The 16,787-nt window shown below is 38.6% G+C and overlaps 1 protein-coding gene across 2 annotated transcripts in view; it reads right to left on the minus strand.

Moving 5' to 3' along the window:
• Nucleotides 1–767: 767 nt before the first annotated feature.
• The window catches only part of LOC135985291 (protein cordon-bleu-like), a 119,381-nt gene continuing 103,361 nt past the window's right edge, over nucleotides 768–16,787 (minus strand). For both annotated transcript variants that reach the window (XM_065628431.1, XM_065628433.1), the window contains 2 exons: nucleotides 8,399–8,537; nucleotides 768–1,296 (listed from right to left, as the gene is read on the minus strand). In XM_065628431.1, coding sequence (XP_065484503.1) covers nucleotides 1,253–1,296; nucleotides 8,399–8,537 — 183 coding nt within the window. In that variant the 3' untranslated portion in view covers nucleotides 768–1,252. The remainder of the gene's footprint in view (nucleotides 1,297–8,398; nucleotides 8,538–16,787) is intronic.

Consider the following 16,787-nt stretch of genomic DNA (forward strand, 5'->3'; position numbering starts at 1 on the left):
CATATTTGTATTAAAAATTGTCAAAACCCTTTTTAGTCATGTCTCACATTATCTGTAGGAATGCTTTGCTTTCTTGTTCTCCATTTTGCCTACCTGGAAGGGATCCAAGATGAGCATGATTATTTGCTTGAGGGTAAAACAATAATTTTTCGTCATTTAAATTAGAGTTATGTATTGCAACTCACTCATTTAAATAACACAAATGTCTTAAATCACTGTACATGTAAGGTCAGAATAGTTCTGGGTGTGTGCACCATTGCAACTCATAAAACCTATGTTCATAGTCCAGAATGATTAAAAATACATGCCTTATGGGCCGTTCACATATAGAACTTTCTTCAGCGCGAAGAAGTTTTTGGTAAGTACAATCCTATAGCTGATATTTTAATTATAACTCACTGAACATTCCTAGTACGACTGTAAAAAGGAGACTTGTGGAACGAGATTTATCTTGAGCAAACAGTGCTTGCATCTTTTGTTACAGAAATAGAACACACACCTTGATTTCCATAGGATCTCTCCAGCATAAAGATAAAATTTCTCATACTAAGCATCAGAATGATAGGCCGAAGTAAAGCCTATGAATCAGTGTATTTGGTACTTGTTCTTATAATTCCTTTTATGACCCTTATAGATCCAACAGATCTTTGTTTCTTTTTTTCTCAGCAGCTTGATTGATAGATAAGATATAGGAAGAATCTTCCACTTCAACTTGACTTGGCCATGCCCAGTTCTAGTTTTGTTCCAAAGGAAGAGAACATACACAATGAAGGAAAAATATAATATATTAGAGAATGTAAAATGTTATACCTAGGATAACAGGAAAAAAAAAAGTTTTCAGGAATTTTTCATTAAATCTTTAGACAGTATTGAAAGTAAGACACCCTGCTCCAAAAACACACTCTTTGAAACACCAAATCAAACTAAGCCATGGATCAAAACAAAGAGAATCTTTTGAAAAAGAACAAACGAATGTATGAATAATCTTTCTGAGGCTGATATATAAATTTATATAACACAGCATTCAGTTCTGGAGCATACATCTCACAAATGAATATGAACCACAGCCAAAAATAATCGATTGTAATTAAAAGAGAATGTGTAAGTTCAAAGAGAAAGGAAGCCAAAATCTCAATCAGAAAAAAAAGGGTTCTTTTCCAGCAGGGGAGGAAGGAAGGCAACAGAAGAATCAGGGCAGCAGAGGCAACAGGAGGTTCAGAGGTATGAAGGTCACAGGAAGAGGCAAAGTCTGTCAGACGCGCTTGGTATATGAAGGGAATGATGCACAACAGTAAACTGTTGGGGGAAAAGAGTAAAAGACAGAATTATAAATACTGTGTAGGTCAGACAGCAGAATGGCTAGCATGCTCGCTGATGTTCAAAATCAGACGCCCAAAGGAGGTGCAGTTACGCGGGCACACGTATTAAAATTCAGAACCCCACATGCTCTGAGACTGACCCCCTGGGTTCGTGTACAAGATAACTCAATTCCAACAGCACAACACCTACTGATATGCAGCATGTCTATGAATTCTGCTTTATTTGGCCTGAATTTTAATTATTCAGAAGGTGCAAGATAGATGATGTTGGAGATTCAACTTCATTCTTTAGCCTCAGATCAGGCCAGATGAGTAAGGAGTGATGGTGGTATAAGCCTCCTAAGTCACACTTGCAACTTTTCTTGCTTTAAAGACCATGTCTGAGAAAGAAAAGGCTGGGTCAGTTGGCAGATGCCCTCTGCGGCAGTGCACTACGACAGGTCAGCAAAATCCCCTACTCAGCAGCCTGCAGTTCTCAATTAATTTAGAATCGCATGTAAGAAAATGTAGTTTCCTCTCTGTGAGCATCTCTACCAATTTTTGCTTGAAGTTAACAAAGTCCTTAGAGACTATCCCTAATGACTGTGAAAGACTAGCTATGGATCTATGGAGACTAAAGAAATATGACCAAATCGCTTGTGAAATTGTCACAGCTTTTGTCAAGTGGCTTATATTACCTGTTACTTTATTAATGATATAATGAAAAACATTAAAACTTTGATATGGAGACAAGGCTCCTTTCTGTTCTCCTTATTCCTTAAGATTAGCCTGGTATTATCCACCGACTAGTAGTTTACATGTCAGCTATACAAAATAACTGGGAAATGCTTACACCCGCTCTTACTTTCAAACTTTTTGGTTAAGTGATGACTGATTATTTTGATCTATAGTTAAAAACAAAGACAGGTTCAAATAATTATTTCAATTCTTTAAAGACAGAACACTTCCCAAAATTTAAAAATCCATCAGTTGTCAAGCCTTAACCCAGTGCAAACCTTGAGTTCACTGGTGCTTTATCCAGTGTCAAGAGCGAAGAATTTAACTTTAGGATTTGACTCTACAGGAAGGCAAATTGTTTACTCTTTTGCAAACAGCTTTTATTTTCTTACTGCATTTTTTAATGATAGCTCATAACAAACCAAATAAAGTGCTAACCATGGAGGTTCACAGAAATATGTCATTTATTCTAAGCAACTACTTGAAAACATTTCCAGAGCGCACATTTTAGCTGCTCGTCTAAGTGCAGCAATTTTTCAATATGCGTATTCTTTACCTGAGGTAAGCAGGACAGAGCTTACTACTGACTCATTTATTGGCACCTTCACAAGCTACATGACACAACCAAACTCCATGCACAAAAGGTGACAATCTCCATTTCTGCATTTCCAAAGTGCAGTCAATCTCAGAATCAGAGGCCATGAACAATCAGATTAGTAAGATAAGGACAGAGAAAGTATCTCAGAAACATATCATTTTAGACATGCACACAACATGCAGCTAAGGGTCTACCAGGCCAAAAGTTAAGAGGAAAGGTCATGTAATGAGAATAAAAAGATTAAAGAGCAAAAACTGTTGGGTACAATTGTACTTGTTTGTGGAAGAGATTCTTACCATTAGAGCCAGAAAAGCCCAAGTATCTCACTAAAGGCCCTATTCATTAATGACTTACACTCCACATAAGTTTGGAAAACTCCATGAAGAGCGATTACCACCATCCTCGATGAAATGGAAATTCCTCAACATGGGTTTCCCAGGGTGCAATGGGACAATTGCCTGCTTGCTGGGAAGGAATGAGAGGTGAGGCATGGTGTCCCACAGACAGTGGCAGATCATAAGGAACAAGAATTTCAACTGCACACGATCACAGAGTTTTAATTTCTGAATGGAAATCTCATCTTGTGAAAGACAAACTGCTGCTAACAGTCACCCACTCAGCAAACAAGACCACAATCCTCAGAGAAAGTTGTTTTGAGAGTGATTTCAGAACAAATATGCCTTTCATCAATAACTGGCATCAGTAGCTTATCCTCCTTCCCACCTTGTTCTATGAGAAAACACATTTACTGAGGTTAGAGTGAGGAAGATTGAAAATTTTGTTCTTTGAATCTACCGCCAAGGTCCTATTTGCACTGCTTGAGGCATTCTCAGGCAATAAAAAACATTGCAAAACTCTGTTCTTAAACTGCTCAATCGGTGCAGTATCTAAGCACCTTTTAGAATGCCATTGGGCAATATAATTAGCATCTGTCATACGTGCTACTTTCTCTCATGGGTACATCTATATACATTTCTCTTGTGTAAGTCTGTGCACGTATCTTTAGGCAGAGCACAGCATAATTATAAAGCTAAACTTGTCCCTCTCCAACACTGATGCTTTAAGTCTAAAATAAGCACCCACTAAGCACTATTCTTTTGCTCTTGGTAAACTAAGGATAATAAAAGCTCATGTTATGTTTCCATGTACAAGCTTAATCAAATCCTTTTGGCTGGGATATTATGTTTGTTTAAGAGCAAATGATCAGACTGATAAAATCAGAGCTGCATTGATTAAAGGGTATTTGATCACCAAGGTAGATCAGGAAAGCATTGCAAAATCATAGTGGTAGAAACTCAAATGAAGCACAAATATTAATGCAAAGAAGGCCACAAGGGATTTTTAATAAAGAAAGCATTGTAGGCAAGCTGATGGTATCTAGGAAAAAAAAAAGGGGGGGGGGGAAGAAAACTGTAAGTATTATATAATTTCTGTGTATATGCTGGTAAAAATGAATTAGGGTTAATTCTCAATAAGATTCAGGATTTATGTAAGTATGGATCTCCTTAATTTCCTTCTCTCCCCCCCAATAAAATTTGTCCATCTATATTTCCTCAGCACATATTTGAAAAATAATGCTTTAGATTTAGCTAGTATCCAAGAGCAAACACACCAACTTTAGTGTATCAGAGCAACAGCTACCTGCAGAATAATGTTGGTAAGAAATTGTCCTGGAAAAAGACCTTTTGTCAAGTTAGCAGCTAATGGAAACATTTCTCTATCACATGGTTAGGAGACATCCTCCTAACCTCCACAGGAAGTGTGTCCATGAGGTGCCATAACATGCAGAGCTTTGATGTCTTTACAGGACCTACATGGGTGTGCAGGGCAAGCCCACAGGCAGCATGATACATGATCAAAGACTTGGATTGTGTACAAAGACGGTCGATGGATAAGCATGAAAAAGTAGCATGAAAACATGCTTTTCACAAATACACAAGGATGTGGAAAATATTGTGTTTCTTTGTCTGCTGTTATGCCACAAGGGGAAGAACACACAAAGGACTATCCAGAGATGTCAAGGAAGATGTACCCATTAGGACAGGAAGGCCCTCAACAACACATGGCTCCTGTAAATGGTTTAATTTTCCTCAGGGAGACACCCTGTAGTTTTCAACTGAGACTGACAGACCTATCGAGTCTCAAAGGAACTCGTCTCTGGAGAGACAGAAAAAAATGTTACTATAGAAAAACAAACATGGAGAATCAATACCAAACAACAGGTTTTTGCTTCCAGCGGCACAAAGGTTTGATGGCTGTTTTTAAATGCTTCCATACGATGGCCAGGTATCGTCTGCAAAACTGTCTCCAAACGAGTGTTTTGTTTACTTTATATTAATCAGTTATACTGCATTGGGCATTTTAAAAGACAACAGGCTGGAAAAAACAGACGCGTATGTTTAAAGAGCAGAGAGGAAAGTCTGGAAAAGCTAACCCTGGGAGTAGCCATCAGAAGAATGGAAATGTAAATACATGTAGTTTCGAACATACGTTTAGGTACCAGCTCTGTTGGTGGTGTAACATCTGCTTCTCTGTAACAGACTGTTGGATCCACAATGTCAGGAGGAGGGTAAGGTGGGGGTGGGGGGATCACTAACTGGGGTGGACCACGAGTGGTGCCTCTAGGAGGCTTTTGTGGCACTTGCCGTCCATCACCTACAGGGGGATCAATCGACTTGTTATTTCATTGCAAGAAAATGATCACTCTGCTTACTGTTATTTTTTAAACACACATTGATTTTCCCTTACCCACACCCAAAGTCTCTCTGGATCTAATTCTGCCCATGTTTACCCCAAAATAATTCAAGAAGAAGGAAAATGTAGGTCTCTCCTAAACCAACAGCAACGGGACCAGAACTGGGCCCAGCACATAAATATATATAACAACTAACAGTTAAAATCACTATTTTGGCAGACAGAAGGAAGGAAAAAAAAAGTTTAATTTAAAAAAAAATGAAAAAAGCTATGCAAGTAAATGTGAAAAATGTGTTTTATTTTTATCTTCTTAAGTGCCAAACTGCCTGAATTTGTTGACCTCTAGAATACTTTACGTGACTATTTTCCTGACTCTCTGAGAGAAAGAGAAAGATGCCTCAGGTCAGTATTTTGAAGTAGGTATCTTGACAGGTTTTTATTTTCTGAGTAGGTTTTTTATTATTTTGACATTATGGAGAAGCAGATGATTAAGTTGTTTTTTGCAAAACAGTGTTTTAAGCTACCAAAGAAAATGCTCGTAACTTTGGCTGGGGGCTTATTTCAATCCCATGTGCAATAGCTAAATAAATACATGTACCTTTGCACTATATACTATTAACCATTTGCAATGTTAAAAAGCTGCTGCCAGTTTGTAGCGTACAAACCTAGAGCTTGGAAAAACCTTCAGACCTTGCAATCTGGAAAGTCCTTAGAGGCTAAAAGTGCACTGAGGAACAATGACTACCTGCTGGTTCGGCACTCAAACCCTGCCTTAAGCATCTGCTGTGCTCATTGCTGAAGACGGGTGCTGGCAGAGATGAACCCTGGTCTGATCTATTCTGATCATTCCCATATTCTTTGTCTCATGCTCTGGTGCTGCTAAAAAGGAAAGTAGCACCAAGAGGGAGGAAAAAAGATTAAACTATTACGATTTTCTTCTTAGAAGTCACTAGCTTCCAGAGATTCGAGACACAATCTAAGGCTGGCAAATGTGCAGACCCTTTGTTACTGTTTTGAGAAAACTGGGCACAATACTTTGGAGTCAGAATAAGTGATTCAGTATTGAGTACTGAAGTGAATTTACCAGTTTGAGAATCTTCTTGATAGGATCTTTTGCTTTGATTCTTGTGGCTAACTTTGGAGATACACAGAATCATAGAAATAGTCTGGGTTGTAAGGGACCTTCAAAGGTCATCTAGTCCAAACCCCCTGCAATGAGCAGGGGCATCTTCAACTAGATCAGGTTGCTCAGAGCCTCGTCCAGCCTGGCCTGGAATGCTTCCAGGGATGGGCATCTACATAGGCGGCTTTAATGTTTTTTCTATCACATGGCTGCCTACTTCTTGCAGTACGTTTTTCCCCTCACTACAGTCTTGCTTTTTTCACAGCTTTTCTCTCTTGCTTTCAGAGCCATCTGTGCTTTCTCATCATTTTCTTGCAAGGGCCCTGAAGAGAGGCTGTTTTACCAACCTTTCTGTAACATTTTTTCTTGTTAATGAACATGTTCATTCAAGAAAGTAGCAGAAAATGAAAAGCACTGAAGATAGGGCTACTGTGGGACGAGTTCTTTGTCAGTGTAAATTAATAAGGCTCCATTAAAGTAAACGACACCACAGAATCCTACATCAGTAGGGTCTGGCCAGCAAGCACTTATGTACACAGTACAGAGCGGCCTAGAAGTGGCTCTGCTCTGCTTTATATCATCTGTAACATTACGAGCACTGATAGAAAATAAAACGAACACTTACAAAAAGTTAAAGCACCAAATGTCATCGATAAGTGACCAGCAGCAGGGCAAAGTATGAGGAGCGACAGACTGTGACACCTGCAATGGTTAAAAGCAAGCCCATTTGCTGAAAACTCCTGTGTTATATGGCACAGCGATAACGTTCCCCTTAGAGGGTTTAAATAAGAAATGTCAATGGAGTCGAACGTGTCACAAGATAATGGACTCCTGCTGCTACATAAATGCTGAGGCATTAAATGTGAAGCATTTACTGAAAATAAATGTTGGAACAAAGCCAAGAGGTTTCTTTCTAAACTGTGAGGCATTTGTAATGTAAGCAATTATGTATGACAGGATGTCATATCTGTATGTCTTAGGCACTTTATGAAACATGAGGTCAAAGGCACGAACTGAAGTGCACTGCGTGCATTATGGCACTTGAAGAATGATTCTCTTAATGTACTCAAAAATGAGTTTCAATATGTGGGGTTATTATCTCATATCTTACCCACCATATTATAAAACCACTTTTTTTGTTAAAAGCGTAATTTTGGGGTCCTCATTCAGGCAAAGCTCCCACTGATCTGAATAAGTGAGTAGTCAGATAACAACAGAGGTCCAGAAGAACATTTTTCAGTCTTTCTGTATGAAAGTAGATGGGGTGCCATACACAGCTGAACGCTGGAGTTGCTTTTGTTGTCTCCAGCTACGTAGGGCATTCCTTTGAGAGCATCAGTCCTTTTCTTCCATTGATTAGCTAAAGACTCAGCAGAGATTGATTTATAATAAAACTGAGGACTGAACTCAAAAGAAAAGCTTAACTGAAACTGGCCAGTTGATGTCACGCTGTTGGAGGACCACAGAAAATGGATTCAGGTTTTAGGAACACAAGGAGATACTGAACCAGCTTGATTGTACTTCAGTTCTAGCAGAACCCCACAGCTACAGATTCATTCAGTATTGCCTGGCCTATCTCCATTTACTAGCATTTCCATTTACTATTTCTGTACTTATATTTACTAGCAAAACCAGCATGACCTTAAAGGCATAGAATAGGCCCAGGGCTAGTGCTTTTGGATATCCATTTTGTAGCAAGCATTAAATCATCTGATGAGTGTTATCTACCTTTTACTACCCTATGTTAGTCTGAATGGTGTCATTAAAAAAAATGAGGTAATATACAAACTTTTCTTTCCAGACTTTCATTCTGCAAAGAAATGCATTTTTTTCGCGGAAGTTACAAAAGTTTTCAAGCTCACAGCATAACAGAATTAAGGAAACTTCAAATAATGAGCACTAAAAGCACATGCATGGGATTACACAGAAGAGAAGAACACCTCTCACCCATTGTGCTCTTCCTCTTGTCTTCCCTCTCTTCTGTCCTGTTTGGCATGGCAGGAGTGGCTGGAGCAGATGCAGCTGGTGGAAGAGGGGCACGCCTCTTCTTTTTGTGTAAATCGTTCAGGGATGCTCCTTGTGAAATCTAGCAAAGTTGAAAAATAGGCACAGTAAACAACATGTTTTGTCAGCGCTGTAAGTTATCAGTAACAAAAAAAAAAAAGTGATTGCCATATGACCTAATTTCTCAGCACAGTATACTTATAATGAGCATTTATAGTGACAACAGGAGATCAAAAAGACAGATCAGAAGAGCTGCAGTAGTATTGCACTCAGAGAAGGAAAGGGACAAGAACTGCAGATGAATGTCACGGCAGAAGTATCAGTCTGGTAGACATTTGATGTTTTTGGCAAAAGAGAACTAGAAAGCCCAACACTCAGCAATGCACAGTACGACACTACATGTATTGTTAAGCTTGAGCCATAGCATGATCTTCTTTTTCCATTGGTTTCTTCAGACCTTTTATTATGGTTAAATACTCCCATCGGTATGTGTAGGGAGTAAACTCACTCTCATTTCTTTGATTTTCCTCTCAAATTCTTGTTTAAGGACTTCTGAGAGAAGAATCAGAGTTAAAAGGTTGCTTGCATGATGATATGAGATTATACTGTACTCTATTGTATTTATGTCTACTAGACTTCACAGGCATACTTTTGAAGATCTGTAACACCTCGGCTTCCAATAATTGCAACATGCTGGTTGGCAAGCCAAGACTTCATTACAGTTTACACTGCTTTTAAAAATATGAAAAAAATTATTACAAGTGACTCGGGTTTCACTGGGTTGCGTAATATTTTCTGTAATTTGTTGGAACTTAGCTGTATTTCCTTTTTCCAGAAAAAAACCTACCCAAACCATTAAAAATAAAAACATGTAGGAAAATATACTGAATTTTTATATTTGAAAAGTACTGACAACACTAGACAGAACCAGGCTTAGCCGAGGCAGAGGGTAATGGGAGCTGCCCACACATGGCATGCTGTTGGCATTCTTCAGTCTTCACATGCATCACTTCACTGCTCTGTCCATCCTCATACTCCCCATAGCTCAAGATATCTAATATACAAAACTGCCTGGTGGTTTTCTAATATTTCAAAGGCCTAAACAATAATAATAATCTCTCCTTTAATCCAGAGGATTAATGAACCCTTAAAATACATTTGTTGTGGGAGATTTCATTAAACAAATAGTAGCTTCGCACTGCTCAAAGCTATTATCAGAGTTCAGAGGAAAGACACTCATTTAGATGCGTCCTTTCTACGTTGAGTGAAAACTCTGAGAATAAATTAATTTTACAAAGAGTAGGACATGAGTAGAGCCTTCTTCACTTAGCCTTCCTTTTTAAAAGCACTCAGGAGGGTCTTAGGTTATAAAAGACGAATGTTCCGTTCCCATCCATCAGACTAATGTTTTAACCACGTGCCACATGACAATTGGACACTCTCCACCCCTTCCTGGTGAACCTGCATACGGAGAAACTTGGTAGTAACTGCACTGGGCATAGAGCATGTTAACCAGGACGAGCTGCAGCTTTCATAGCAAACAGCTTCTATAAGGTGGAGGGGTCAGAGGGTGGGAAAAATATTCTGGTCTTGCTTCCTACTACCATGGATTATTTCTGCATTGCAAACTGAATGTCCACTGGCGACAGCGCACAACTAAAGCCAGTGAGGCCAATCTAGATAAAGTTAGGCATAGTAAATGGGCAAGAATGTTAACAGTAACTAGTGATTTTGCAGACTTCAGTTTTGGTCACCAAACTTCATGGCATTTGAGAAATTAGACTTCTATCAAGAAAAGAGCACCAGGCCAAATGTACAGGCATGGATACAGCAAAATTCTGGAGCGCCTTTGAAAACTTTTGCCCAAGGTTATGATGTTACTCCATATTAAGATGGAGCACCTCTCCTGATGAAAAAAACTGCCTGCCAGTGGTTAGGAATTGACTGCAACTGACTGAAGTTGAATCCCATGCCCCTCAGTTCTTACAGAAACAGAATACCCAATACTGAGCTGGCAACAGTCAAATAGGCACCTGGAAAAAAAATCAAATTCTTCTGCACCGCATTTTAAATAACTAAAGTACATGTGAGCACTTAATACTGTATCTTGATTCTTCAGGATACAAAAAGGAGAAAGTTATCGAAGTGGAGGCTTCGATTAATCTGACTACGAAGTCTCCAAAATTCAGTAGCTTTGGAGAAATCGGATGATCTGGGAGACAGGCAGCATCTGAACTTCCCCAACACTTCACAAGCACAAGTCATGACTTTTGAGGTTACTTAATGGCATTTTGCAGCTTCCATATTCACTCCCGTCTCTCCAGACAGAAAGGTCATTTTACTTGAGGACAAAAAAATGGATGGACTGGTGATTTAAAAGATAAATCTAAGAAATCTTGAGAATCAAGGTAGAAAGTAAATGTGTGTTTCTACTTGAAATAATGAAGATCTATGATCACCCTTCCCCAAGTGCCAGATGAGTGAAGGGTGTCAGTTTGGTATATTTGAATTCCTCAAATATATGTTACTGCTTTACTAAGAAGAAAGGATCCTCGTTAGAAGCCAGCTTATCTTTTCCAGCTCTATGTATTCTTATTTAGTTGAATCTTCTGAAAAACATTAGATAGATGTATGGATGGACACATTGCTACTGCTAAAGAAAAGGGTAGAAAATAGCTAATGCTCAGCTGCAATATACACACACAAAAATGCTTTTATTATACTGTCAGCTAAGTGCAGGATACTTCACAAACACCATAAAGAAGATGAAAAGTTTGTTTAAAGCCAGCCACACTACAATGTATATAAGAAGTGTCTAGTTCAAGAACAGGTCATAAAAATTGTTAAAGTAGGTCTTTAATGCCAACCTCGGTAAACCTATGAGGCTAAACATAAATGGAAAAAACACAAAGAACATTCTGTTTCTTTCTTGCAATTGTATATATCAAAACAATAGAACTTGAAAATAATTAGTTACAGCTGGCTGCTTCTTTTGTAAAGAAATCAAGCCTTAACAACAGTATCTGAAGTAATTTCCCATCCAAACTTTGTTATAGGAGCCTGTCTCTGAGCGTAACAGAATATTTCCTAGTCTTAGCATTTGTGCTTCACCTAAGTATCATTTCTAACCAGAAGAAATGATTACGTCAGCTTCTGTTATGCAACTAATACATAATGTTTCAATATGTTAGTAAGTGTTCTCTGACTAGAATTAGTATCATCAACTGAACCAGAGACAAATAAAGTGGGCCAAAAGGACCTAAGACTGACAACTACTGTCACTTCTGTTCCCATGTTGATGAGACCACATACAATGCAAAAAACCAATTTTCCATTAAATTCATGTCATGGCTCATACCCTGTTTGAAAAAATACTTCCAATATTGCAGACAAAATATCTGAGGAATGTGCTGAATGGGTTTTCTTTTTGTTGCTTCCTTCAATGTCTTCATTAAATTTGAGGACTTCAGATGAGATTTAAGAATATATTTAGAGCATAATAACAACGTCATGAGGAGGTTATGTGTCAAATTTGTGTAGAAAAGAATCCCAAGGCTAATCCTTGAAATTTTCAATCAGTAGCATTTGACAGCCACCTTACTTCCAAAAAGTCTGTGGATACACTAAAAGTGGATGTGTAAATTGAGTTTGAGTTTCCTCATGTGTAAGAGTTCAGTATTTTCTTTGGGTTATGTTGCACTGAATATGAATTCATAAAAAACATTAATGGAGGCCCAAGGAAACAAAGGCCACCACCACTACAAATCCATCAGCATCCAAAGACAAGGAGATTCCTAGATAGATTTCCAACATGAGCTCCACTCCTTGCCTGTCTTCTGCTTAAGGTCAAGACACTCGTTTTGTATTTATCAACCCTTCACTACTAATCTTTCTAACAGAAATGTTTATCTGTGTAAGTACTTGCTAAGTCATCTGGCAAATCCCACCTTTCTTTTATTCACAGACCAAACTAGGCCTAAATTTACTGCAGGTTTACTTCTCCCGAAACTGAGCGTCCTTCTGTAAGCCAGAAACTATATCACTAATTTGTGCTCTCTGTCCCTCTACCGACATTTGCAACCCACTGGATGACACTGACTATGTACCTCAGTCGCCCGAGTCAACTCTGACCAAGAAGGAAATCTCACTCTACTGTCTCCAAAGATAGATTTAAAGACACTACTATAGCATACTTGGAAAGCCACACGTAGCAAGTCTGCTCCGTTAAGGACAGCCTGCACGCTCTTGCCGTAGATGGTAGAGGCGAAGGGCCTGGGCTTAATGCAACCTTGGAAAGTGCACATTGTGCAAACAGCAAAGCACTCTAATGTTGTAATTACTGCAATTATATCTCGACCAGTAAAGAACCCAGCAACTAGCAAGGTGTTCCAATATGGTGATACGGCCAGGTAAAAATCCTTAAGCTAACACTAGAAGCCCAGTTGGATTTTGTGGGCTTGAGGGAAAAATATCACGTAACCTCTAAATTGGACGTCGAAGGCCATTTGAGTGCCTTGTGGCAACTACTGCCTTTCAAGCAACACATTTTGCCCATCCATTGGATAGCTGAGGGGGACTTAATAGTCTTCAACGACTACCGTGTTGGGACACAGAGACCAGGGGAACAAACCACGTCTTCTTCCTTCTCCCAAGACTGATGTCTACGGAGAAGAGCGGACATATGAGAGACACAAACTTTCTGCAGGACTAGGAAGGAACTTGTTTTTTCAAGCTGGGTGATCTCACTTCAGAAGCATAACTAAGAACACAAGCAGGGAAGAACAGCTTAAAAACTGCCATGGAAAGACTTTCTTGGACGTGCACACTAAAAGCAAACGGCACCTTCTTGAGTTACCTGGAACAGATTTTCCCTGAACAACTGCAGGTTTCTGTTGTAGTTGGCATCCACACCTACTGGAGAAAGCCTGGATAACTGACAGACAGATCTAAGCAGCTTTAAATGTGTCTTAATAGAAAACCCCTCAGTGGATGTACTCAATATGTGACTGAGATGTTAAAACTTTGTGTTTTGAAATCCAAACCAAACTTCTTCAATATTTTCATAAACATGACAAGAAACATTTGCCTTACAGAAACATCATAGCTACAGGTAATACACACATATTCTACCAGCAACAGGATTATGTCTGGAATAAGGATTTTTTTTTCAGGGATGTCCCATGGTGGTTTAGCATCTACAAATAAAAAAAAATTGTACAGCATTTGATATAAACTGTGTGAAAAAAGCTCATATACTCTTTTGCTGCTTTCTCCTTTTTATGCAACATTACATGTCAGGATGTTTTATTGTTTTATAGAATGATAGTATTGTTGTGACTTCTGTCTAATTTGTATACAAAATGTCTGTTTGGAGAAACAGTGAGTGATTGTTTGTAGAAATTATTTTTAGAAGTAAATAAAAAGGACTGGAAAAAGAACACATGGATTCAATCACTGGCATGCCCTGACTACAAACTGGTTTCTATCATCCAACACTGACTAGACACACACTCCGATTTAAGCAAGCCAGATTCTGATACACCTGCTGGTGATGATATTTTGTGGGGTCAGAATACCTGTCGAATTAGAAGAGTGTTTAAATATGATCCACAGAAAAATTCACAGCTAGCTTACAACTGAACGAACGACAGGATCACCCCAAACTACATGTGTGACCATCTCAAGCCTCTTCCTTTCACAAAGCATTTTGAGCAATCTTGAACTAATTAAGAGCCATTTTACAAGAAGTACTAGAAGTAAAAAGACACAGATTTTATTAACACTTGATATAACCAGAACTGCACTGATGCTTCTATAGCATTGTGTGAAAGACAAGTGGTAGGTTGGCACGTAAGTTTTATTATTTGGGAGTTTTCAAAAGTATTTTGCTATGATTTTGTGCATGATTTAAACCAGTTGAGAAGAAAACCTTTGGATCCAAGCAGAGCCATTCTAGGAAAATCAGAGATAAATCTTTCAGCTGCAGAAGAGAGACATGAATCTGTCCACTAAACTTGAAGATATAAAAGCTACTCTATCGAGCTGATTCTGCATTTTCACAGGGCAACAGATGCTTCAACATGCCTAGCACTATAAACCACAAGAAGTCCCAACTGAACATTAATGTGTCTTAAAAAACATTTATTCACATGTCTAATATTCCCTGGACAGGTCATACATCATTAGGCTTTTCCCTGGCATACACTGACAAAGGAAAATTCAGGGAGCTCTCAAAGAAACTGGGTGTATGAGCAATTCATGAGGCTGACCACTGTAAGTTACATTCTATTGTCTATTCAGCACTGAACTTTTCTAATTTGTTTCCTTATTAGGTAGCACCCCATTTCATTTGATTAAAAACTGAATGTTTAATCCACAAGTACATTACAAATGACATTCAAAGACAGTAGTCTGATGTTTCCCAAAAACATGTCCTTATGCTGCAGAATGCATTTGTGTGGGTTATTTAAAATGCTTACTAGGATCCCATGCAATGCAACAACACATTACAAAACCAACATACACAGAGATACTAAAAAACTGAGCACATGGAAACAGTTCTAAAGAGGACATTATTTTGAAAACTTGTCCTTTTGATGAAATGCATAGAAATAACTACACTTCAGAAACTAGCAAGCAAGTTTTCTGGGTCAGTCATTTCAGTTCTGTAAATCTTGATTTTCCAGTGTCGGATGTCACAAACCTGACGGTAAAATGAATAATAATAAAGGGAGATTTTAGAATAAGCCATACAAAGTTAAGAAATGCATGCTGTGACAGCAAGACTGACATTTGGACCAGCAAGACCCAACAGCTCATGTTACTCTGAACATGCCGCTCTCACACAGAACAAGTGCAGACGGGAGATTCCAAAGCTACTGACAACATGAGTTCAAGTCCACAACGTGCCACCAATGGCCTCTACGAACAGGACAACCATGTTTGTGCCGTGGCACGATGTCGCTCTGTATCAGCGTGTTTCCTCCTGACTTTGAGGCTCTGCACCAGGCTTCCTTGGCCTGGGTTTGGCCCACGTGATGGTTGCACACAAGCCACGCTCATGGCCTCAGCTTCTGAGCTGCTCTGCTGCTGGAAGTGGTTCAGGCGCTGTCTTAAAGTGGGAAGTCTGGCTTATAACTAGACTGCAAACTGCACTGCTTACCTGAAAACACCCTTACCATTAATATTTTAATCAGATGGCAAAAAACATTGTATTGTTTTGCCTACTTCTATGCTGCTGGATTTCAAATTTTTTTTTCTCATTACATAACTCTGGTATTAAACAGGGTTTTTAAATGAAATTTAGTATTCATTACCAAAAACAAAGCTGTGACTACAAAACCATCTCAGTCTTAGTAAGAGAGAAAAAGCTTAGCAATACTGGATTTTAAAGAAATTGCTGTGCTCTTGTGCTATTTTATTCATACGATGAAGAAGACGAAAGCCAAGGATGTCCTTGAATATTCAGCTGACTGGTGACAGAAAGCTAAATCAGTTGACACAAGAAAGCCACCACAAGGTGAAGGGCCAAGCTCATTTTTCCATCTGTTTTTACTGAACACACCCTTTGTGAAATGTCATGGTCAAGGGCAGTTAAAAATTAATGTCATTCTAATCTTCTTTAAACACTTTAACTTGCTCAGTTAAATGTGTCAGACAGGAAACTATCCATAAACAAATTCGAAATGTTAAATTACTAAGATAGCTGTGATTTCCTTCTTTTGCAAAATCTCATTACTAGCTGCAATATTATTTCCACCCAAGGAAGTCACTCTACAACACCAAATATTTTCACATGCATTGAAACATGTAGACTACACAAGTCTGCGGATGTTTGCTTTGGCATGGAATTGAACTTCCTCTGTTTCTCTGAATACAATGTAATCCTCCTCATTGATGTCTTCATTTAAAGTGGGAAAAAACAAAAACCTTAAAACACTTAAAAATCACATTCTAAACCCACCGGAAACTGATTTTCTACTAAGATTCCTTTCTCTAGAAAAGTTAAACAAAAATGACAAAAGCCACCTCCAAATTTTCATTTAATATTTGTGCTTATCTTTTCAGTTAGAACAATACAATAAATAGAACAAATGAACATTAATATAAGTTTAAAATACATAATAGGACCTCAGCTCAGTATTTTGTCTGACAGCTTTGTCAATGAGTTCGACATGATCAATGTATCTCCTTGAGTCATTGCCTTTGGGAAAGGATTTTATACATCACCTATTCCTCCCCAGTCTCACATCCAGGATCACAGGCTGGCTGACTGGTTGGTCTGCCTTTCTGTCCTTAAAAATCTGAGAGATGTTATGAGCCTTCACTGAAG

Source organism: Caloenas nicobarica, chromosome 2 (genome assembly GCF_036013445.1).
Source record: "Caloenas nicobarica isolate bCalNic1 chromosome 2, bCalNic1.hap1, whole genome shotgun sequence".
NCBI lineage: Eukaryota > Metazoa > Chordata > Aves > Columbiformes > Columbidae > Caloenas > Caloenas nicobarica.